Consider the following 22,710-nt stretch of genomic DNA (forward strand, 5'->3'; position numbering starts at 1 on the left):
ATCCCGGCCGGCCAAACCCTCCCCTTACCCGAGCCAATTGTGTGCCGCCTCATGGGTCTCCCGGTCACAGCCGGCTGTAACACAGCCTGGAATCGAACCCGGGTCTGTAGTGACACCACTCTGGAGGCCAGATTATTGACATTTAAAGTGGCAATCAGCAGTTGCTACATACATTTTTGGAGTTATAAATTAATGATATGTACCCATTGATTCTTGAAGAATATAACTTATAAATGCCTCATGAGTTTAGTTCAACTGTCCTACCACACCAGGACCCAAAATATAAGGGGGGATCCCTATCAGACACGAAACCAGCAGCCAGCCTCTCTCCCATTCCTTATAAAAGCAGACACAGTGCAGGACTCCGCTAGATCTGGACAGAGGGTTACTCTTTCAAGGTACAATGAGACTTTTCACTCTCAAGTAATTGTTGTATATAGATTATATGAATTCTAATGGAATAGAAATGAACTGAGTTGGGATGTTTTTTCTTCTCTCCTTTCTGTTTGATATGCTACTGCTCAGGTTGAAACAGAGGACACCTGTGAAGATGTCTCCATCAGTTTTCTTTGCTCTTCTGCTGGCTTGTGCTCTCCCATTCACTTCTGCTCAGTGTGAGTATTTGTAATCACTGCGTATGTAAATTGCTTTGATTCAGCTCCTTCTGTGTGTGTTTCTGGGTTTTATTCTAAATTGTTTTAATGTCAGTTAGAGATAAGGATGCATGTTGTCACTCTCTTTATTTAAATTACCATGAGTGTACTGAACTGCTTTCCGGGAAGGTAAAACAGATTGTGTGTACTGCTTGCCCACGCTCTGATTTCTATTGACTTATTAACAAATTATTAACTAGAGACGGACAAAGTGTATTCTGGCTCTATAATGTATGATTCAGACATTATCTTGTCAGTGTTACAAGTAGTGCTGAGCAATTAACTGAAAAGTCTGTTACTTTTTATTTTTTAAACAACTAATTGACGACATCAGTTCAATTATTTGAATTCCATTTTTATTTTTATTTTTATGTGAGCTTGATGTGCAGTTTCTGTACGATAAATCAGATCAAGCCTGATCATGCTTTTTAATCAGCTTCTTGATATGCCACACCTGTCAGGTGGATGGATTATCTTGGCAAAGGAGAAATGCTCACTAACAGGGATGTAAACAAATTTGTGCACAAAATTTGAGAGAAATTAGCTTTTTGTGTGTATGGAACATTTCTGGGATATTTTATTTCAGCTCATGAAACATGGGACCAACACTTTATATGTCGCTTTTATATTTTTGTTCTGTATAGTTTAGCGCAGAAAACGTGGTAATTACCTACAGTGACCATAATCCATTGCGCATCCCGCTTAAACTTGTCTGATCTTTGCTGAGCAAGACATGGAGACTGAGAGAGGAGAGAACACAGGATCGAGAGGGATAGAAAGCAGTTGCTTCGGCAAGCCTGAAGAATACATGATCTAGTGATTGATAGTTGGTATACAGTGGTCATAAAAGTATGCCTTATTTACTTTGAAGAACTACTTCAAGCTCTGTATGAGATGATGACTTGGAATTAAATAATAAAGTCATCAAATAAAAAAATATTTTATTAAAGTAAAGTACTATGAGTAAATTATTGGTAATAAGTGATAAACAGTAATGGGTAGTCACTACCATCATGGGACTTTTATTAATTGTTTTACTCTGTGTTGTTACAGCATTCAACCCACATAATACAAAGTACATTTAATGTAAAATAAAATATATATAAAAAAATTGAAACCGAAACCGAACCGACCTCATAAAGCACTAATCGCTCAGCACTAGTGTCAAGTTCTGTGACAAATGTGACAAGGTCCTATTGTTGGAATGATATCGATACTGCTGTCATAGCTGGTGACTTGTGACATATCTCCATGACTGTGTGTGCTGGGCCAAGGTCAAGGTTTCCCAAACTCGGTCATTTTTCAACCCCCCCCCCCCCCCCCCCCCCCGGGAGTATGTTTTGCTTTTTGCCCTAGCACTACACAGCTGATTCAAATAATCAAAGATGAATAATGAGTTGGTTATTTGAATCAGCTGTGTAGCGCTAGGGCAAAAAACTAAACGTGTATCCAGGGAAAGGACCGAGTTTGGGAAACCGTGTGCTAGGCTACTGAATGTCACTAAATATACATTATGTTGTTGTCTTTTCTGTATAGCAAGCTGTAATGGGCAATGTGGAGGAGAGTATAACAGGGGTTACATGTGCCAGTGTGATTATGACTGTCTCACTCACAATGAGTGCTGTATTGACTACGAATCCCAGTGCACTACCAGTAAGGACTTTTCTTATCTATTTACTGTATTAGTGGTGTCCGAGTTTCCCAAACTGGGTCTTGGGCACCCCAAGGGATGAACGTTTAGGTTTTTGCCCTAGCACTACACAGCTCATTAAAATAACCAAAGCGTGATGATGAGCTGATTATTTGAATCAGCTGTGTAGTGCTATGGCAAAAGCCAAAAGGAGCACCCCTTGGGGTCTGCAGTACCGAGTTTGGGAAACCCTGCATTATCACAAATTATCCATGAGAGTACTTGACATGTCATTTATTCAGATGATAAAGATCCACATGTACATACAGGTATTATCCATGTGTTATAATAGCATAACCAGGACTGGTGTGATAATGGATGTATGTCTGGGTACCAGGTGACTCGTGTAAAGGGCGGTGTGGTGAATCCTTTAAGAGGGGAAGGCTGTGCGACTGTGATCCTGACTGTGTACGGTACAAAAAGTGTTGCCCAGACTACGACAGCCAGTGTGGCATAGAAGGTTAGTAAAATGTCTAAGACACCCAAAATAGTCTTGTGAAGTAAAGCACACCGTTGCCTCATTTTGAGGCACATTCCAATTATAAAAGTGAGGGGGGACAAAAATGCAATTTCAGAATGTAGGGGGACATGTCCCCCCCATCCCCAGTAAAAGTTGCGCCTTTGATTTCATGTATGAAATAATATGTATGACATGAAGTAATGTATGAAATAATGTCTGGCACATGATAGTATGACATATGACAATAAAGATAGGCATGCTGGCACTATGCATTCAGTGCATTCACAAAGTATTCAGAACCCTTCCCTTTTTCCACATTTTGGATGAAATAGAAAATGTCAATCTACACACAATACCCCATAATGAAAAAGCGAAAATGAGACTTCGAAATTGAGCCCAGGTGCATCCTGTTTCCATTGATCACACTTGAAATGTTTCTACAACTTGATTGGAGTCCACCTGTGGTAAATTAAATTGGTTGGACATGATTTGGAAAGGCACACATCTGTCTACATAAGGTTCCACCGTTGACAGTGCATGTCAGAGCAAAAAACAAGCCATTAGGTCGAAGGAATTGTCCGTACAGCTCCGAGACAGGATTATGTTGAGGCACAGATCTGGGAAAAGGTACCAAAAAATGTCTGCAGCATTGAAGATCCCTAAGAACACAATGAACTCCATCATTCTTAAATGGAAAAAGTTTGAAATCATCAAGGCTCTTTGGGAAAAGCCTTGGTCAGGGAGGTGACCAAGAATCCGATGGTCACTCTGACAGAGCTCCAGAGTTCCTCTGTGGAGATGGCAGAACCTTCCAGAAGGACAACCATCTCTGCAGCACTCCACCAATCAGGCCTAAAAGGCACATGACAACTCGCTTGGAGTTTGCTAAAAGGCACCTAAAGACTCTCAGACCATGAGAAACAAGATTCTGGTCCGATGAAACCAAGATTGAACTCTTTGGCCTGAATGCCAAACGTCACGTCTGGAGGAAACCTGGTACCATCCCTACGGTGAAGCATGATGGTGGCAGCTTCATGTTGTGGAGATGTTTTTCAGCGGCAAGGACTGTGAGACTAGTCAGGATCGAGGGAAATATGAACGGAGCAAAGTACAGAGAGATCCTTGATGAAAACCTCCTCCAGAGCGCTTAGGACCTCACACTGGGGGCGAAGGTTCCCCTTCCAACAGGACAACGACCCTAACCACACAGCCAAGACAACTCAGGAGTGGCTTAGGGACAAGTCTCTGAATGTCCTTGAGTGGCCCAGCCAGAGCCTGGACTTGATCCAACATCGCTGGAGCTGAAAATAGCTATGCAGCAATGCTCCCCATCTAACCTGACAGAGCTTGAGAGGATCTGCAGAGAAGAATGGGAGAAACTCCCCAAATACAGGTATGCCAAGCTTGTAGCATCATACTCAAGAAGACTCAAGGCTGTAATTGCTGCCAAAGGTGCTTCAACAAAGTACTGAGTAAAGGGTCTGAATACTTATGTAAATGTGATATTTCAGGTTTTTTATTTGTATAAATTAGCAAACATTTCTAAAATCCTGTTTTTGCTTTGTCATTTTGGGGTATTGTGTGTAGATTGATGAGGGGGAAAAACAATTGAATCTATTTTAGGATAAGGCTGTAACAAAATGTGGAAAAAGTAAAGTGGTCTGAAAGCTTTCCGAAGGCACTGTAAATAGGCATGTTAATGTTAAACTCATGTAGTAGCCCGCATCAGTTTGTTTTGACTATTTTCTCTTTTAATAATTATTACAGACACAAAAAAAAAAAACAGGCAGCACAACAACACTGAAGACTAGCTCATGTAATAACATAAATGATGACTAACCAAAGGGTATAGCTTTGATTTAAAGATAGGCATGCCGGCACTATGCATGCAGTATAATCATATAAATACGCATGTTAAAATGCAGTAGCCCGTCAGTTCATCTCAACTATTTTCTGTTTTAGTTCAAGACCAGCCAGTACAACAACACCGAAGACTAGCTCATGCGATAGCGTAATCGATAACAAACCAAAAGGTATATTTCATAAAGCAATAGTTAATATAAACAATAGATTTTAGATAGTTATTAAAGGAAAAGTAGCTGCTTTTGGATACTCTGACTCATTTAGTACTTGATTGACACACCAGAACCAGAACCAGAGCCTCCCCAGATCCAACCAACTGAGGAGCCAGAGACGACGCCCAATCCACAGGAGGAACTAAATGAAGGTCAGTACTTTCAGAACAACCTTACTGAGGAGATGGACAACCAACACTTTAGTCTTAAATAAGAATGAAAATGTATTATTCACCAGTATTCACTCAGCCCAACATCTTCCAACACCAAAGTCAAAACACTCCCTGTAATAATAGTAATAATAGTGCAATATTATACAGATTATACAGAAAATACAGATATTTTCAACTTTTCTTGAACAATAAAGCACACGATAGAGAGTGTGACTCCCAGATGTTTTGGATAGCCTGTCACACTGCTGCAGCTCTCTCTAGCTATGACTTGAGCTGGAGCCCGGAGGCCAAGTCTCCCCAGATGTACCAAGGAGCTCTGTGTCTGTCGCGGCCAAGAGAAACAAAGGGAAATAATGTCATTATACACTGAACCAAAATATAAATGCAACATGCAACAATTTCAAAGAGTAAACGTTCATAGAAGGAAATCAATTTAAATAAATTCATTAGGTCCTAAACTATGGATTTCACATGACTGGGAATACAGATATGCATCTGTTGGTCACAGATACCTTAAAAAAAAGGTTGGGACATGGATCAGAAAACCAGTCAGTATCTGCTGTGACCACCATTTGCCTCATGCAGCGTGACACATCTCCTTCGCATAGGGTTGATCAGGCTGTTGATTGTGACCTGTGGAATGTTGTCTCACTCCTTTTCAATGGTGGTGCGAAATTGCTTGATATTGGCGGAAACTGGAACACGCTGTCGTACCCGTCGATCCAGAGCATCCCAAACATACTCAATGGGTGACATGTCTGATGAGTATGCAGGCCATGGAAGAACTGGGACATTTTCAGCTTCCAGAAATTGTGTACAGATCCTTGCGACATGGGGCCGTGTATTATCATACTGAAACTTGAGGTGATGGCACGACAGTGGGCCTCAGGATCCCATTACTGTATCTCGATAAAATGCAATTGTGTTCGTTGTCCATAGTTTATCTGGTGGACTGTTTGGTTCAAGACATGCCAGGATGAACTAGAACAACAAGAACATTTACTTGTGTAATAAATAGAGTTGTGTAATAATTACATATGCCCCATATAACTCAACCCCAGGAAATAAATCAAAGTTATTTTAAAAACTATTCAATTAATTTCTAGATTTGTCAGACGACCAGCCTATGCCATTGTTCACCCCAGAACCAGAACTCCAGGATGAACAGGAAGATGGTGATAGAAACATTAAGATATTTTCTCAACATAGCTGCTCATACTGTATGTACATTTTAATGATTCAATATTCCCTTCCACAGATGTGAAGGGTGAGACCTGGCCAGATCTTCCTGTTCCCTCTCCTGATACTGGGTCAGAGGACCCTGAAGCTGGTCTGGTGGATCCAGAGGTGACCGCTAACCCAGATGACCCTGAAGAAACCCCTGCCTCAGAGAGCACCAGCGGGTCAAAGCTCTCTCCAACTGAGCCAGCCTCTTCAGACCCCTTAGACCCCACGCTGGACACTAACCCTCAACCCACAGATACAGAGGATGACCCTGAGAAAGAGGCCATTTTAAAGGGGGACTACACACCCTTCCCTGAGGAATTGGATACAGAAGCAACACCAGGCTCGGAAGGAACCCCACCAGCAGCCAACCCCAACCCCTCCACTGCCGAACCAGCCAATGAGACCCCCGCTGAGGCAACAGGTAACAAATTCAATTCAATCTTTATTGTTCCAACAGGGAAATTCATTGTACAGTTAGGAGCTTACAGTTTATATGTATAGCATTATATATTGGCACAGTGCGGGAAATGATAGCCAAGCCATCTCTCACATACCAACATTTGAGAGATAGTCCTATCTCACTGTTCCTAGAAATTGTACTGGATAATATGTTTCACAATTATTTTGAGTCATCTGGATTCAAATCTGACACTGACACAAATCTCATGTGTTCCAGATTCCAGTGATCCTGAGGGACAGCCTTATTCCAGCAGCAGCCCATCTGCAGCCGGCCCAACTCTCCCTAGGTCCACCTCTGAGCCCACCCCCGCCTCCCCAGTTGCCCCTCAGCCCTCCGACCAGGCCTCCCCGAGCTCAGAGCCCCAGCCCGGGCCAACTCCTGCAGAGGACACCCCTGAACTCCTACCTGAAGGACAGAGTGAATTGGACCCTGAACGTCAGGAGGCAGAATCTGAGAACACAACGCCAGATGAATCTGAACCCACACCCTCGAACCTACAGGATCCCAATGTGGCCTCTGAGGCGCCAGCATCTGAGAGTGGTCCCGAGTCCAAACCTGGTAGAGGGGATCCCCCAAATAATTTTAATGACAACAGTGTCCCCCAGACTGTAGATCTGGCTACGCGTCTCACCATAGACCCAGCGGGACAAGAGGAAGGAGATGAGGCAGCACCAGAGGAGACCACAAGCAACTCCATGAAGCTCACTCCCGTCCCCACTCCTGTCCCCACCACCGTCCCCACCCAAAACAAACTCACTGAGAAAACCAAGCCCAATAAACCCACAGAGAAACCTAAGCCCAAATCCACCCAGCCAAACACCCTCACGGATATCAACCAAGCTCTGGGCACAGACAACTCCAGGGACTACCAAGCAGGTAAACTTAGACCTTGCTTTGCCTTACTTTAATACCATTGCAAAGAAACTCAGTCAAAGTTGTAAAGCACTTATTACTAATGGTAAAAGCTATTACTGGGTAGATTCGCCAGCCCTACTTTTCTTATAGGTGGAACTGAGATGTATTACTTCTCTTGGATGAAAAGTGCTTCCTCCTGCCAAGTGTAGCTGCACTATATTAACTGTCAAAGGTGACAGTTTTCCCAGAGCCTAACAAGTCAGTCCAGCAGATTCTGTGGTTTGGGGAAAAAATACTCCTTCACAGAGCAAACAGAAAAAGAGTTGACATTAAATAGTGTGTGCTGTTCAGTAAACGTTCTTGGGAGAAACACATTAGCCAGTTGACACATGGTCAGACACTTTAAATTGTTCTGATTCACTTAATAACACATTCTCCATGTTGTTTTTCTTATTAGTCCTCACATGTGGCTCCTTTTAAACGTGGCTTTTTCCTCCAGATGAACACGACATCGACATCTGCAGCGGTCGTCCTGTTGGCGCGGTCACTACGCTGAGGAATGGGACCGTGGTGGTTTTCAGAGGTCAGTGCCAGACCAAATCAAAATCAAATCAAATTTTATTTGTCACATGCGCCGAATACAACACCTTACCGTGAAATGCTTACTTACAAGACCTTAACCAACAATGTAGCTTTAAGAAAAATAAGATTTAAGAAAATATTTACTTAATTAACTAAAGTAAAAAAATATATAAATATAAAAATAAAATAACAATAACTAGGCTATATACAGGGGGTACCTGTACCGAGTTAATGTGCTGGGCTACAGGTTAGTCGGGGTAATTGAGGGAATGTGTACAGTAATAGTCAAAAGTTTGGACACACCTACTCATTCAAGGGTTTTTCTTAATTTTTTACTATTTTCTACATTGAAGAATAATATTGAAGACATCAAAACTATGAAATAACACATATGGAATCAGGTAGTAACCAGAAAAGTATAGCCACCATTTGCCTTGATGACAGCTTGCACACTATTTTTACATTCTCTCAACCAGCTTCATGAGGTAGTCACCTGGAATGCGTTTCAATTAACAGGTGTGCCTTGTTAAGAGTTAATTTGTGGAATTTCTTTCCTTCTAAATGTGTTTGATTCAATCAGTTGTGTTGTGACAAGGTAGGGGTGGTATACAAAAGATACAGAGGCCCTATTTAGTAAAAGACCAAGTCCATATTATGGCAAGAACAGCTCAAATAAGCAAAGAAAAACGACAGTCCATCATTACTTTAAGACATGAAGGTCAGTCAATTCGATACATTTCAAGAACTTTTAAAGTTTCTTCAAGTGCAGTCGCAAAAACCATCAAGCGCTATGATGAAACTGGATCTCTTGAGGACCGCCACAGGAAAAGAGGCCCAGAGTTACCTCTGCTACAGAGGATAAGTTCATTAGAGTTGCACCTAAGATTGCAGCCCAAATAAATGCTTCACAGAGTTCAAGTAACAGACACATCTCAACATCAACTGTTCAGAGGAGGCTGCGTGAATCAGGCCTTCATGGTCGAATTCCTGCAAAGAAACCACTACTAAAGGACACCAATAATAATAAGGGACTTGCTAGGGCCAAGAAACAAAAGCAATGGACATTAGACCGGTGGAAATCTGATGAGTCCAAATGTGAGATTTCTGATTCCAATCACTGTGTCTTTGTGAGACGCATAGTAGGTGATCGGATGTTCTCCAGATGTGTGGTTCCCACCGTGAAGCATGGAGGAGGAGATGTGATGGTGTGGGGCTGCTTTGCTGGTGACACTGTCTGTGATTTATTTAGCATTCTGCAGCGATACGCCATCCCATCTGGTTTGCGCTTAGTGGGACTATCATTTGTTTTCAACAGGACAATAACCCAACACACCTCCAGGCTTTGTAAGGGCTATTTGACCAAGAAGGAGAACAGCCAACAACTGCTCAGCATATGTGGGAACTCCTTCAAGACTGTTGGAAAAGCATTCCAGGCAAAACTGGTTGAGAGAATGCCAAAAGTCTGCAAAGCTGTCATCAAGGTAAATTGTGGCTACTTTGAAGAATCTCAAATCTCAAATATATTTTGATTTGTTCAAGACTTTTTGGGTTACTACATGATTCGATATATGTTATTTTATAGTTTTGATGTCTTCACTATTATTCTACAATGTAGAAAATAGTCAAAATAAAGAAAAACCCTTGAATGAGTAGGTGTGTCCAAACCTTTGACTGGTACTGGACATGGAGGTAGGGGTAAAGTGAATATGCATAGATAATAAACAGCGAGTAGCAGCAATTAAATACGGATATATACAGTATATATAAGGGGGACCAATGCAAATAGTCTGGGTAGCCATTTGATTAGCTGTTCAGCAGTCTTATGGCTTGGGGGTAGAAGCAGTTAAGAAGCCTTTTGGACCTAGACTTGGCACGCCGGTACCGCTTGCTGTGCGGTAGCAGAAAGAACAGTCAATGACTAGGGTGGCTGGAGTCTTTGGAAATGTTCAGGCCCTTTTCTGACACCGCCTGGTATAGAGGTCCTGGATGGCAGGAAGCTTAGCCCCAGTGATGTAGTGGGCTGTACGCACTACCCTCTGTAGCGTCTTGCGGATGGGGGCCGAGCAGTTGCCATACCAGGCGGTGATGCAACCAGTTAGGATGCTCTCGATGGTGCAACTGTAAAACATTTTAGAGGATCTGAGGACCCATGCCAATCTTTTCAGTCTCCTGAGGGGGAATAGGCGTTGTCTTCCCCTCTTCACAACTGTCTTGGTGTGTTTGGACCATGATAGTTTGTTCGTGATGTGGACGCCAAGGAACTTGAAGCTCTCAACCTACTCCACTACAGCCCCGTCGATGAGAATGGGGGCATGCTCTGACCTCCTTTTCCTGTAGTCCACAATCATCTCCTTTGTTTTGATCACGTTGAAGGAGAGGTTGTTGTGAGAGCAAAATTGCGAGATTATGTTATAATACTTTTATTGCATCAAATGGTTGTTTTATTAAACAGAATAAGGGGTTGTTAGAACGCTGATCTGTGTGTGTTCTACTGAGGATGGGCCTCTGGAAGATTTATGATGTCTTTGGTGATACCGCATTCCAGAGCATGAGTTAAGGTTTCTGTTCTATACGGTATCAGGGAGAGATGGCTCCAGTATGGAGTTGAGGGGCCAGACACTGGTCTCTACAGAATGAGGTATCATGTTTTTACAGCAGATACTGTCTGCTGTGAATTATAAGTATCTTTCATACAAATCTTAACCTTGTGACCCATTCCATGCATATTTTGTGTGTCATGTAAACTGAAGGAGAATGGACTTTGCCATAAAATGCTGTGGCTCAAACCAGCACGATGAGATCTGTGATCACCTCCAGGGGTGATTAGCGACCAGCTCCATTACTGCAGTAATTAAATAATAACGTTTGATTGTTTTGAAGAAATCTTAAAAGTCTCTCCTTTTGATTACAATAATTTCACCACACAGGTCTCTGACCTCCCTATAGGCTGTCTCATAGTCGGTGATCAGGGCCTACCACCGTTGTGTCGTCGGCAAACATAATAATACTGTTGGAGTCGTGCTTGGCCACGTAGTCATGGGTGAACAGGGAGTACAGGAGGGGACTAAGCACACACCTCTGAGGGGCCCCCGTGTTGAGGATCAGCGTGGCAGATGTTGTTGCCTACCCTTACCACCTGGGGACGGCCCGTCAGGAAGTCCAGGATCCAGTTGCAGAGGAAGGTGATTAGTCCCAGGGTCCTTAGCTTAGTGATGAGCTTTGAGGGCACTATGGTGTTGAACGCTGAGCTGTAGTCAATGAACAGCATTCTCGCGTAGGTGTTCCTTTTGTACAGGTGGTAAAGGGCAGTGTGGAGTGCAATAGAGATTGTGTCATCTGTGAATCTGTTGGAGCGGTATGCAAATTGGAGTGTATCTAGGTTTCTGGGATAATGGTGTTGATGTGAGCCATGACCAGCCTTTCTAAGCACTTCATGGCTACAGCTGTGAGTGCTATGGGTCGGTAGTCATTTATGCAGGTCACCTTAGTGTTCTTGGGCACAGGGACTATGGTGATCTGCTTGAAACATGTAGGTATTACAGACTCGGTCAGGGACAGGTTGAAAATGTCAGTGAAGACACTTGCCAGTAGGTCAGTGCGTGCTCTGAGTACACGCCCTGGTTATCCGTCTGGCCCTGCAGCCTTGTGAATGTTGACATGTTTAAAGGTCTTACTCACATCGGCTACAGAGAGCGTGAACGGCTTGGTGTAGATAATTAAGTCTATGTGCCAAACACACCAGATGTTGGGTTTGCCCTCTCAGACGGCACCCTGAATATTCAATGATGCAAAGATATTGTGAGTGGACTGTCCTTCAGCTCTTATTTGCTTTCTATAGATGTGACACTTTGATTGTTTTTCGAACCCAAGAGAATGTTCTAAATTGAGACATGAGGGTATAGTGAGTTAACTACAGTTTATTAAAACAACACCATGTATTAAATAGACCAGGAAAATTAAAATCTGGATCTTGAAACCAGTTCCATAGCACTGCTGATTTCCACTCTTCCCCTCTAATGAAGGACGGATTTAGACCTGGGACACCAGGTGGGTGCAATTCATTATCAGGTATAACAGAAAACTAGCATTACTCCAGACCTCCAGGCTCAGAATTTAATACCCCTAATATAGACTATAGAGCAGAGGTATTCAACTCTTACCCTACAAGTTCTGGAGCGAGCCTGCTGGTTTTCTGTTGTACCTGATAATTAATTGCACACACCTGGTGTCCCAGGTCTAAATCAGTCCCTGATTAGAGGGGAGCAATGAAAAAATGCAATGGATCTGGCTTTGAGGTCCAGAGTTGAGTTTGGAGGCTATAGAGGATACATTGAGGATGAAAAGTGATTGAAGACAAGATGCAGATGCAAGTACCAGTGTTGCTCCCCTTGTAGGACACTATTTCTGGGTCATGGATAGTAACAGGATGCCTGGACCTGCCCATCGGATAACAGACGTGTGGGGAGTCCCTTCTCCCATTGACACCGTCTTCACCCGCTGCAACTGCCAGGGCAAGACATACTTCTTCAAGGTACAGTACACCTTGTGACTATCCTAAGCCTATTGTGTGCTATAAGACTTCTATACTACATTAAATGGAGGTGATAGACAGAATAAAACAAATATATATATTCATGTGTGTGCTGTCCCCTCCGCAGGGTGATAACTACTGGAGGTTTGAGAACAGCATGATGGACATGGGCTTCCCCAAGCGGATCAGTGTGGGCTTCAATGGGCTGCAAGGTCAGATTACGGCTGCCCTGTCTGTGCCTGAGTACCACAAGAGGAAAGAGTCTGTCTACTTCTTCAAGAGAGGTGACTGATCTCTATAGCCAAACTACTTCAGTGGAGGCTGCTGAGGGGAGGACGGCTCATAATAATGTCTGGTATGGAGCAAATGGAATGGCATCAAACACATAGAAACCATGTATTTGGTCTATTTGATACCATTCCACTCCAGCCATTACCACGAGCCCGTCCTTCCCAATTAAGGTGCCACCAACCTCCTTTGCACTACTTACACACTACTAGCCCATTATGTAAGTGATAATCAATGAGGGACTATGCGTTCTATGGAAAATAACGAACAACGTGAAAGGTGTGTTAGCGGAGTGGAACTAACCTTCCACGAACTTGCATTATTTTCCAGAGAACACATACAGCCCCGAGTTGATTATCCCTTTCATACCAAGGCTATAATTAAGCAATAAGGCCGAGGGGTTGTGGTATATGGACAATATACCATGGCTAAGGACTGTTCTTAAGCACAATTCAACGTGGGGTGCCTGGATAGTCGTGATATATTGGCCATATACCACAAACCCCCAAGGTGCCTTATTGCTATTATAAACTGGTTACCATCGTAATTAGAACAGTAAAATAAATGTTTTGTCAAACCCGTGGTATACGGTCTGCTATGCCACGGCTGTCAGTCAATCAGCCAATCAGGACTCAAACCACCCAGTTTATAATTTAACACATATGCTGCTAGAAATGTGTTCATTTGGCGGTAGAAGTGTGTTCAACTACGGTAGTTTATAATATTAACAAGGCACCTCGGGGGTTTGTTGTATATGGCCAATATTCCAGGGCTAAGGGCTGAATCCAGGCACTCCGGTTGCATCGTGAAAAGAACAGCTCTTAGTCGTGGTATATTGGCCATATACCACACCCCCTCAGACCTTATTGCTTAATTTTACCATCGCATACACATTTCTCGTTGGCTTGAAGGGCATGCTAGAGCATGCATTATTTCTGTATCATGCACGGTATATCAGACCGGTAGAATTCAATGGCTATAGTTCATTCTTACATGTTCTATTTTGAGCTGCTTTTGAAAGCAAAAGTCAAATTGAAAACATTATTAGCATTGTTGAATTCGATGTTTGGTTAGCTAAACTAGAAAGTCTGTTTGTTTGGTTACCAAGGCAACTACTGTAGCTATCTAGTAAACTTGCTAGTAGCTACTTCAGTGGATGATGAACACATTTATACATGCAAATGAACACATTTCTAGCGGCAAATGTGTTAAATTATAGCCATGGTCTAAAAGGGATAATCAACTCCGGCCTCTATGCTTTCTCTGGAAATTAATGCAACTCGGTGGAAAGTAAGTTCACACCTTCCACATCGTTCATTATTTTCCAGAGAACGCATAACCCATTGTTTATTTAATCAATAAGGCACGAGGGTGTGTGGTATATGGCCAATATACAATGGCGAAGGGCTGTTCTTATGCACGGCGCATCGCGGAGTGCCTGGACACAGCCCTTAGCCGTGGTATATTGGCCATATACCACAAACCCCTGAGGTGCCTTATTGTTATTATAAACTGGTTACCAACGTAATTAGAGCTGTAAACATACATTCTTTTGTCCTACCCGCGGTATACGGTCTGCTATACCACGGCTGTCAGCCAATCAGTATTCAGGGCTCGAACCACCCAGTTTATAATATCCCTTAACCCCCGATATGCTCTGTTTAAATACATGAGATTATGTTTTATTGCTAATGCCAGTGCTAACAGATTTACTTAGGTTTCGACTGTCTCAGGTAAAGCATAACATAAACAAGCATGCTCATGCCATCTGTAGTATCCTGAGTTAGCATGTCTGATATCTGTATGATTGTTTATTCAGGAGGCTTGGTGCAGAAGTATTCCTACCAGTCTGGCACCAGCCCTACATGTAACAGGAAGGCCCACTACTCTGCTTATACCGTACACAACCGCGTTGCCAGACAAGCAGGTAATGAGCCGCCCACATTTTGACCTTTTCAGTCCTTTCACTGTGAAAGGACTGAAAATGTTTTCATCACTAGTGATGAAAACATGAGAAACTAGTCAGGTTTTAGGTAAGGTTATATTTGAGTTGAGCCACATTTTATCTATAAAGATGACTTGCAGAGAGAGAGATGCTGCTCGGAAGGGGAGAGAGATGAAAGAACAAGAAAGAGAGGGAACAAGGTTCACTGTATGTAAACAGGTAATTCAGGGAAAACAAGCAGAACAGATTGTGTGGGTGCAGAATCAGATTGTAGTGTAGTGTCACAACACAATGTTGTTTTCAATGAGTCACTAAAAGTAAACGGACAGACTGCAATGACGCACAATTCAGTCCATGACATTTTACTCCAACAATCAGACTCCTAGACCATAAACTCTCAATTTCAAACATCACACCATCATCAATAATATTGATGATTTGTCAATCTCTAAACTGAACTGTGTCTCTCCTCTCAGTGTCTCTGCTGGGACAGGAGATCAACATCCGTCTGACCTGGAGAGGCTTCCCCTCCACCGTGACCTCCGCCGTGTCCATCCCCACCCACAGGAAACCTGAGGGATACAACTACTACCTCCTCTCACGCTGTAAGTATTTAGCCCAGACACAAAATCATATATTTTTTTTTATAAGATTTTATTTATTTTTTACAAACAATACAAAACATACACATACAAACGACAGCATCATACAAACATCAACTACATCACACCTGCCCAGACTCGCTAGCACACACCCTCATCTCCAGCATCACTTTATGCCACATGGCCTCAAACTGTACCATTTTGTTTCTCTCCGTAGCCCACACCCTTTACATTTTTTGACAACAAATCACTTGACCTTCCCATTGTGTTAATGATGGCGGATTGGTTGATTTCCAGTTTAAGTATATATATATTTTTTAAGATGATTGACAAGAAAAGCATCATCCAACCATTCGGTATCTCACTGCACCCTCCTATGCTGTCTTGAAATATGCAGACAAAACGATTCAAAGTAAATGTACATTGTAATACTACTGACAGCAAAATGTCTAACTCCGCCTATAATTTTGGACTTGATAACATTCCCAGAAGGCATGGATTATTGAGTCATTATTAGTTTTTACACTTCAGACATGACTGCCGTTGTGCTGTAGAATGTGAATTTTGTCTCTTGTATAATACATTCTATACATTTTCATTAACTGTAATCTCGTTAGTTACAGTATGTTCCAACATTCCCTCTATCTTGTGCCAATATCAGTTCTTTTTACGTCTTGGTTCCAGTAGTTTCTAAGAGATTGTCAGTTGGAAAGGCTCTCTGCAAGGTTTTGTATAGCTTACCTATCATATGAATATCCTTTTCTGACTCAAATAGGATTCCCTCAAGATTTCTCTCATCTCCAAAATATTTCAAATAAACTTTTTGTGATATAAAATGTTTAAGTTGCATGTATTTGAAAATATCTACATTGGTCAATCCAAAATTGCTTTTTAAAGCTGTCATGGAATTTAAAAAAAAATCTAATTACCAGGTAATTTACGGTTTCTATGCCTTTAGTTTTCCATGTGGACCGATTTATTGTGAATTCTGAAAAGCTATCTAAGGATTGTTCCATAAGGATGTGTTTTGAGGGAGTTATATTGGTTCTTGTAGAATACTTTTCATTTTCTTCCATATTGTTATAGTTTTCTTAACTATGAAGATATTAATGTTCATAGCCTTATCCTTTGAAAATAGACAGGTAAAAAAATTCTGAGGATGAGCATGCGCATCATCAAATCAAATGTTACTTGTCACATGCGCCCAATACAACAGGTGTCGACTTCACCGTGAAATGCTTACTTACAAGCCTTTAACCAACAATGCAGTTTTGAGAAAAATAAAAGAGTTAAGAAAATATTTACTAAATAAACAAAAGTTTTAAAAAGTAACACAATAATGAGGCTATATGCAGGGGGTACCGGTACCGAGTCAATGTGCAGGGGTACAGGTACCGGCATCTTCAAGATGTAACCATGGTTACTATTTAGTGCATTTAACTATACTGAACAAAAATATAAATCACAGTTCATGTAAGAAATCAGTCAAATAAAATAAATTCATTAGGCCCTAATCCATGGATTTCACATGACTGGGCAGGGGCACAGCCACAGGTGGGCCTGGAAGGGCATAGGCCCACCCACTGGGGAGCTGGCCCAGCCAATCAGAATACATTTTCCCCCACAAAAGGGCTTTATTACAGACAGAAATACTCCTGTTTCATTAGCTGTCCGGGTGGCTGGTCTCAGACGATACCGCAGGTGAAGAAACCGTATGTGGAGGTCCTGGGCTGGCGTGGTTACACGTGGTCTGTGTTTGTGAGACCGGTTGGATGTACTGCCAAATTCTCTAAAACAACATTGGAGGCGGCTTAGGTATTACAAATTCTCTGGCAACAGCTCTGGTGGACATTTCTGCAGTCAGCATGCCAATTGCACACTCCCTCAACTTGAGACGTGTCACATTTGTGTTGTGACAAAACTGCACATTTAAGAGTGGCCATTATTGTCCCCAGCACAAGGTATACCTTTGTAATGATCTTGCTGTTTAATCAGCTTCTTGATATACTACACCTGTCAGGTGGATGGATTATCTTGGCAAAGGAGAAATGCTCACTAACAGGGATGTAAACAAATGTGCACATCATTTGAGAGAAAGAAGCTTTTTGTGCGTTTGGGACAATTTCTGTGAACTTTTATTTCAGCTCATGAAACATTGGATCAACACTCTATAGTTTATATTTTTGTTCAGTGTATATATATATCACAGGTAAAACCCTTGGGAAGCAATTTGATACAATTCCAAGCCTGGAAAGTTAAAACCACCCTCAATTTTACATCTTCCTTTTTTAAAGTCTCTTTGACTGACTATACTTTTTAAAGAACGTCTTCGGCGGGATAATTTGAATTACTGAAAATAAATACAAAAACTTTGGAAGCCATGCCATTCTGCAAGTTACATTTAAAAAAGGAGAAATGTCATATTTAAAGAGGAGCTGGGTTGGACAGGCCAATGCTGCCACCTACTGTAGTAATAGCAGGTGTCATCATCCTGATAAATAAGGACAACATTTTCCCTAAAACCCAGCACATGGACCAAGAAGGCCATATTCTAATGTTGAATTGTACCTTACATGGTGAAAAATACACATTGATATCATTGTATATCCCACCAGGGGCATATCTGGTGTTTGTAGATCGAATTCAAGCTATACTATATTATATCCAGACAGGAACAACAATTTAGCAGGTGACCTAAATCCTACATTCAATAAGATCGACAGACGTAGTAATAAACAAGGCAAATTTAGGTAGCCTCCAAATAGGCTGAAAAAATTAAATGTATGATATAGTGATATCGGATCATTCACTGGTATCATGCTTAATTACACCAATAGAAGATACACTTAGTGACAGAATTTGGAGAAATGTATTAACTACGTCAACGAAAAAATAAAAACCTTAACCATTACAAATGTACAGAGGATAGAGAAAAGCCAACCCCAATTTAATCTGGGATGCCTATAAAGCGTACATTAGAGGAATGATAATCTAAATTAAAGCTAGATCTGATTTAGAAAATACAATTTAAGAAAACTGTATCACGATCTTAGAAAAAGCCCATAAAAAAATCTTTACAAGGTAAAGAAGAAAATAAAATGTCAATGTAAACAGGAATTACGATATTTTACTTTTGAAGAGAGCCAACAATTACAGGTTAATCTCAAATAAAGCATATTACTTAATGGCAAATAGACCTGGTAAATATCTCACAGCTCTCACAAATCAAAAACATGGTAAACCAGTTTTAATTTTAAAAGATACACATTTGGTAATTAGAAATATCGTGATTAATTACCATTTTAAAAGCTTCTCTGAAAATCTATATAAATCAGAATTAAACAGTTGGATGAATCCTATAGCCGTCTTAGACTCAACAACCCTGAACCAATTATCAGCAGTCAAAAAATAATCACTAAAAACAGAGATCGCAAAATAAATATTAGATACTTTTAAAACATTCACACTGAGAACAGCACCAGGAATGGCTGACTTTCCCATTGACTTCTATTCATCATTTTGGGACAAATTAGTGCCCCTAATTCCACAAATGACAACACATGTCACTCAATCCAGTACTTTCTAGTTCCATGTATCAAACAGTCATTTCAGTTATATTAAAGCCAGGAAAATCTGGAGTCACCTACTGATTATAGACCCATAAATTTAATAAATTGTGGCAAAATAAGCTTAAGCAATAGAATGGCAAAAGTATTCCCAGACTTGATACATATCAAACAGGGTTTATTAAAAATACAAGAACATTTCAGTTTAATACAATGCACAAAAAAACAAGCTATAGATTTATCAATAATTGCTGTATGCCAAAAATGCTTTCTATTCAAAACTTTGGAATCGTTCAACTTTCCAGCTGAAATAATACATTTTATAAAAAGATATAAAAATGTCCCAAAGCAAACATATACACATAATACATAATCTGATGCAATGTCTTTAGAAAGTGGCACAAGACAGGGATGCCCCCTCCTGTTTGCACTGACAACTGAACCGCTTGCAGAAAGAATTAGACAGGACCAGGACCAAACGTAACAGGTTTCAGTAAACATGAATATAAACTAAACTTATTTGCAGAGAATCTCCTGATATACAGTTGAAGTTGGAAGTTTACATACACCTTAGCCAAATACATTTAAACTCAGTTTTTCACAATTCCTGACATTTAATACTAGTAAAAATTCCATCTTAGGTCAGTTAGGATCACCACTTTATTTTAAGAATGTGAAATGTCAGAATAATAGTAGAGAGAATGATGTATTTGAGCCTTTATTTCTTTCATCACATTCCCAGTGGGTCAGAAGTTTACATATACTCAATTAGTATTTGGTAGCATTGCCTTTAAATTGTTTAACTTGGGTCAAACGTTTCAGGTAGCCTTCCACAAGCTTCCCACAATAAGTTGGGTGAATTCCTCCTAACAGAGCTGGTGTAACGGAGTCAGGTTTGTAGGCCTCCTTGCTCGCACACGCTTTTTCAGTTCTGCCCACAAAATTTCGATAGGATTGAGGTCAGGGCCTTGTGATGGCCACTCCAATACCTTGACTTTGTTGTCCTTAAGCCATTTTGCCACAACTTTGGAAGTATGCTTGGGGTTATTGTCCATTTGGAAAACCAATTTGCGACCAAGCTTTAACTTCCTGGCTGATGTCTTGAGATGTTGTTTTAATATATCCAAATAATTTTCCATCCTCATGATGCCATCTATTTTGTGAAGTGCACCAGTCCATCCTGCAGCAAAGCACCCCCATAACATGATGCTGCCACCCCAGTGCTTCACGGTTTGGATGGTGTTCTTCGGCTTGCAAGTCTCCCCCTTTTTCCTCCAAACATAACGATGGTCATTATGGCCAAACAGTTCTATTTTTGTTTCATCAGACCAGAGGACATTTCTCCAAAAAGTATGATCTTTGTCCCCATGTGCAGTTGCAAACCGTAGTCTGGCTTTTTTAATGGCAATTTTGGAGCAGTGGCTTCTTCCTTGCTGAGCGGCCTTTCAGGTTATGTCGATATAGGACTAGTTCTACTGTGGATATAGATACTTTTGTACCTGTTTCCTCCATCTTCACAAGGTCCTTTGCTGTTGTTCTGGGATTGATTTGCACTTTTCGCACCAAAGTACGTTCATCACTAGGAGACAGAACGCGTCTCCTTCCTGAGGGGTATGACGGCTGCGTATACCCATGGTGTTTATACTTGCGTACTATTGTTTGTACAGATGAACGTAGTACCTTCAAGCGTTTGGAAATTCCTCCCAAGGATGAACCAGACTTGTGGAGGTCTACAATTGTTTTTCCGAGGTCTTGGCTGATTTCTTTTGATCTTCCCATGTTGTCAAGCAAAGAGGCACTGAGTTTGAAGGTAGGCCTTGAAATACATCCACAGGTACACCTCCAATTGACTCAAATGATGTCAATTAGCCTATCAGAAGCTTCTAAAGCCATGATATCATTTTCTGGAATTTTCCAAGCTGTTTAAAGGCACAGTCAACTTAGTGTATGTAAACTTCTGACCCACTGGAATTGTGATACAGTGAATTATAAGTGAAATAATCTGTCTGTAAACAATTGTTGGGAAAATGACTTGTCATGCACAAAGTAGATGTCCTAACCGACTTGCCAAAACTATAGTTTGTTAATAAGAAATTTGTGGAGTGGTTGAAAAACGAGATAATGACTCCAACCTAAGTGCATGTAAACTTCCGACTTCAACTGTACCTGACCAATATTGAAAAAAACTCTACGTGGAAAATACCGAAATAATAACTCACGCTCTACAGCCATGAAATGGCCTAAATAAATAAATACTTAGGATGCTTAATAAATGACAAATATATAAAGAACTTTATTCCATTACTGAATATGAAAACAGATGTTATTAAATGGATGATCCGTTTGCTGTAAAAATCCATTCCTAGATTATACCTTAGACATGACGTGTGTGACACCTCTGAGCCCCATGTGTCTGGGTGGGGTGGATCATAAGCTGCATTTAGACAGGCAGCTCAATTTGGATATATATTTTTTTATTTTCTTCCCGTCATTGTTTTTCCCCCCCAATCAGATCTGAAAAAGATCTGACGTGATTAGTCAAAAGAATTGGGCTGCCTGACTAACTGGAGCGAGAGGGAGGGGATGGTGGAGTTAAGATGATGGGTCTGCTGGCACAGCATGGTTAGGTCCTGATCCCGTCATAGGTTGTCAACAGCAGCCGACCTTCCTAACTCTGAGTAGGGAGGTGTTTGTCGGTCTGGTTATTGTCACTAAAGAAACAAAACATGAGGCTCAGGGTCTGCTGTGGCCAATTAAGAGGCCTTCCACATGCCATGTTTTTCTGACAAAACATGGTTCATGGTTGGTGGTTTTCAGACAGTTATACATTTTGCATGGTTCAAAACAAGTAAACTCTGCAATGACATCAAGTGAGCCCATATTTTCCTCACATCCCTCTCCCCTCTTGTCTTTCAGCCAAATACTACAACGTCAATATGAGAGATGAGGGGCCTTTCATAGCTACTCCTCCCGTGAGCGCCGCTCCCCAGAAGAACTCAGCCAAAGACTTTTTAAACTGTCCAAAGGAAGTCTGAGAAAAAACAGCCAGGAATATCAAAAACCGATTGAGTCACACAAACTTTATTAGTCATAAAAACCAACACCACAATGCTTTTGTAAGCAGAGTCCTTGCTAACTTTAAGTACAAAAAAATACGATTAATCATAACAATGAAATGATACATGATCATCATGACTAGAACCGATTCTAAAACGCGATATGTCATTTCGATTAATGGGGACCGCGGGTGTTCTCTTTGGAACCATGGTGACCAATCTTGTAGTGCCATGGCGATGATGTCAGGGCAGGAGCTCTGATTGGTTGTTCATCTGGCGAATCTCCTCCCAGTCCCAGTTACACCCCGTGATGGCAACGTCCCTGGTTCCCATCAAAAGACACATACTGATGAGACAACGCTCTGCTTTACCAATGTAAAAACAAATCACATTATATAATATATAAAGCAAAGACAATGCTAATGTAACAATTTTACATTAAATGTTTTATCTTGTGACTATTAAAATTGCTTTAACATCAACAATGGATGTGGACATGTTTAATATACGTGGTATTAAGAGCTGTGTACAGTATAAATGTGTGTGT

At 41.2% G+C, this 22,710-nt stretch overlaps 2 protein-coding genes across 9 annotated transcripts in view; one reads left to right on the forward strand and one right to left on the reverse strand.

Moving 5' to 3' along the window:
* Window positions 1-225: 225 nt before the first annotated feature.
* LOC139578603 (proteoglycan 4-like) lies at window positions 226-22,645 on the forward strand. Of its 2 annotated transcripts, XM_071406438.1 has the most exons (14): window positions 226-398; window positions 526-614; window positions 2,190-2,306; window positions 2,681-2,803; window positions 4,950-5,030; window positions 6,158-6,226; window positions 6,310-6,699; window positions 6,955-7,614; window positions 8,093-8,176; window positions 12,570-12,706; window positions 12,834-12,990; window positions 14,814-14,921; window positions 15,416-15,544; window positions 22,024-22,645. In XM_071406438.1, the coding sequence occupies exons 1-14, from the start codon at window positions 241-243 to the stop codon at window positions 22,140-22,142; spliced, it is 2,421 nt and encodes an 806-aa protein (XP_071262539.1). In that variant the 5' UTR covers window positions 226-240; the 3' UTR covers window positions 22,143-22,645. The 2 variants fall into 2 exon arrangements, with proteins under 2 accessions (XP_071262539.1, XP_071262540.1); XM_071406439.1 differs by lacking the exon at window positions 6,158-6,226.
* Window positions 22,173-22,710, reverse strand: part of LOC139578602 (nucleoprotein TPR-like) — a 47,743-nt gene continuing 47,205 nt past the window's right edge. For all 7 annotated transcript variants that reach the window (XR_011675575.1, XM_071406433.1, XM_071406436.1 and 4 more), the window contains exon 49: window positions 22,173-22,485. Coding sequence is in view for 6 of the 7 variants with exons in the window: in XM_071406433.1 (XP_071262534.1) it covers window positions 22,433-22,485 (53 nt within the window). In the remaining variant the exon portion in view is untranslated. The remainder of the gene's footprint in view (window positions 22,486-22,710) is intronic.

This window comes from Salvelinus alpinus, chromosome 6 (assembly GCF_045679555.1).
Source record: "Salvelinus alpinus chromosome 6, SLU_Salpinus.1, whole genome shotgun sequence".
Taxonomy (NCBI): domain Eukaryota; kingdom Metazoa; phylum Chordata; class Actinopteri; order Salmoniformes; family Salmonidae; genus Salvelinus; species Salvelinus alpinus.

Bases quoted from the DNA above. Each gene is read 5' to 3' on its own strand.
- LOC139578603 (XM_071406438.1), top strand. From the start codon at position 241: ATGAGTTTAGTTCAACTGTCCTACCACACCAGGACCCAAAATATAAGG. The intron at 8,177-12,569 runs GTCAGTGCCAGA...CTCCCCTTGTAG, and splicing joins GACCGTGGTGGTTTTCAGAG to GACACTATTTCTGGGTCATG. The intron at 15,545-22,023 runs GTAAGTATTTAG...CTTGTCTTTCAG, and splicing joins CTACTACCTCCTCTCACGCT to CCAAATACTACAACGTCAAT.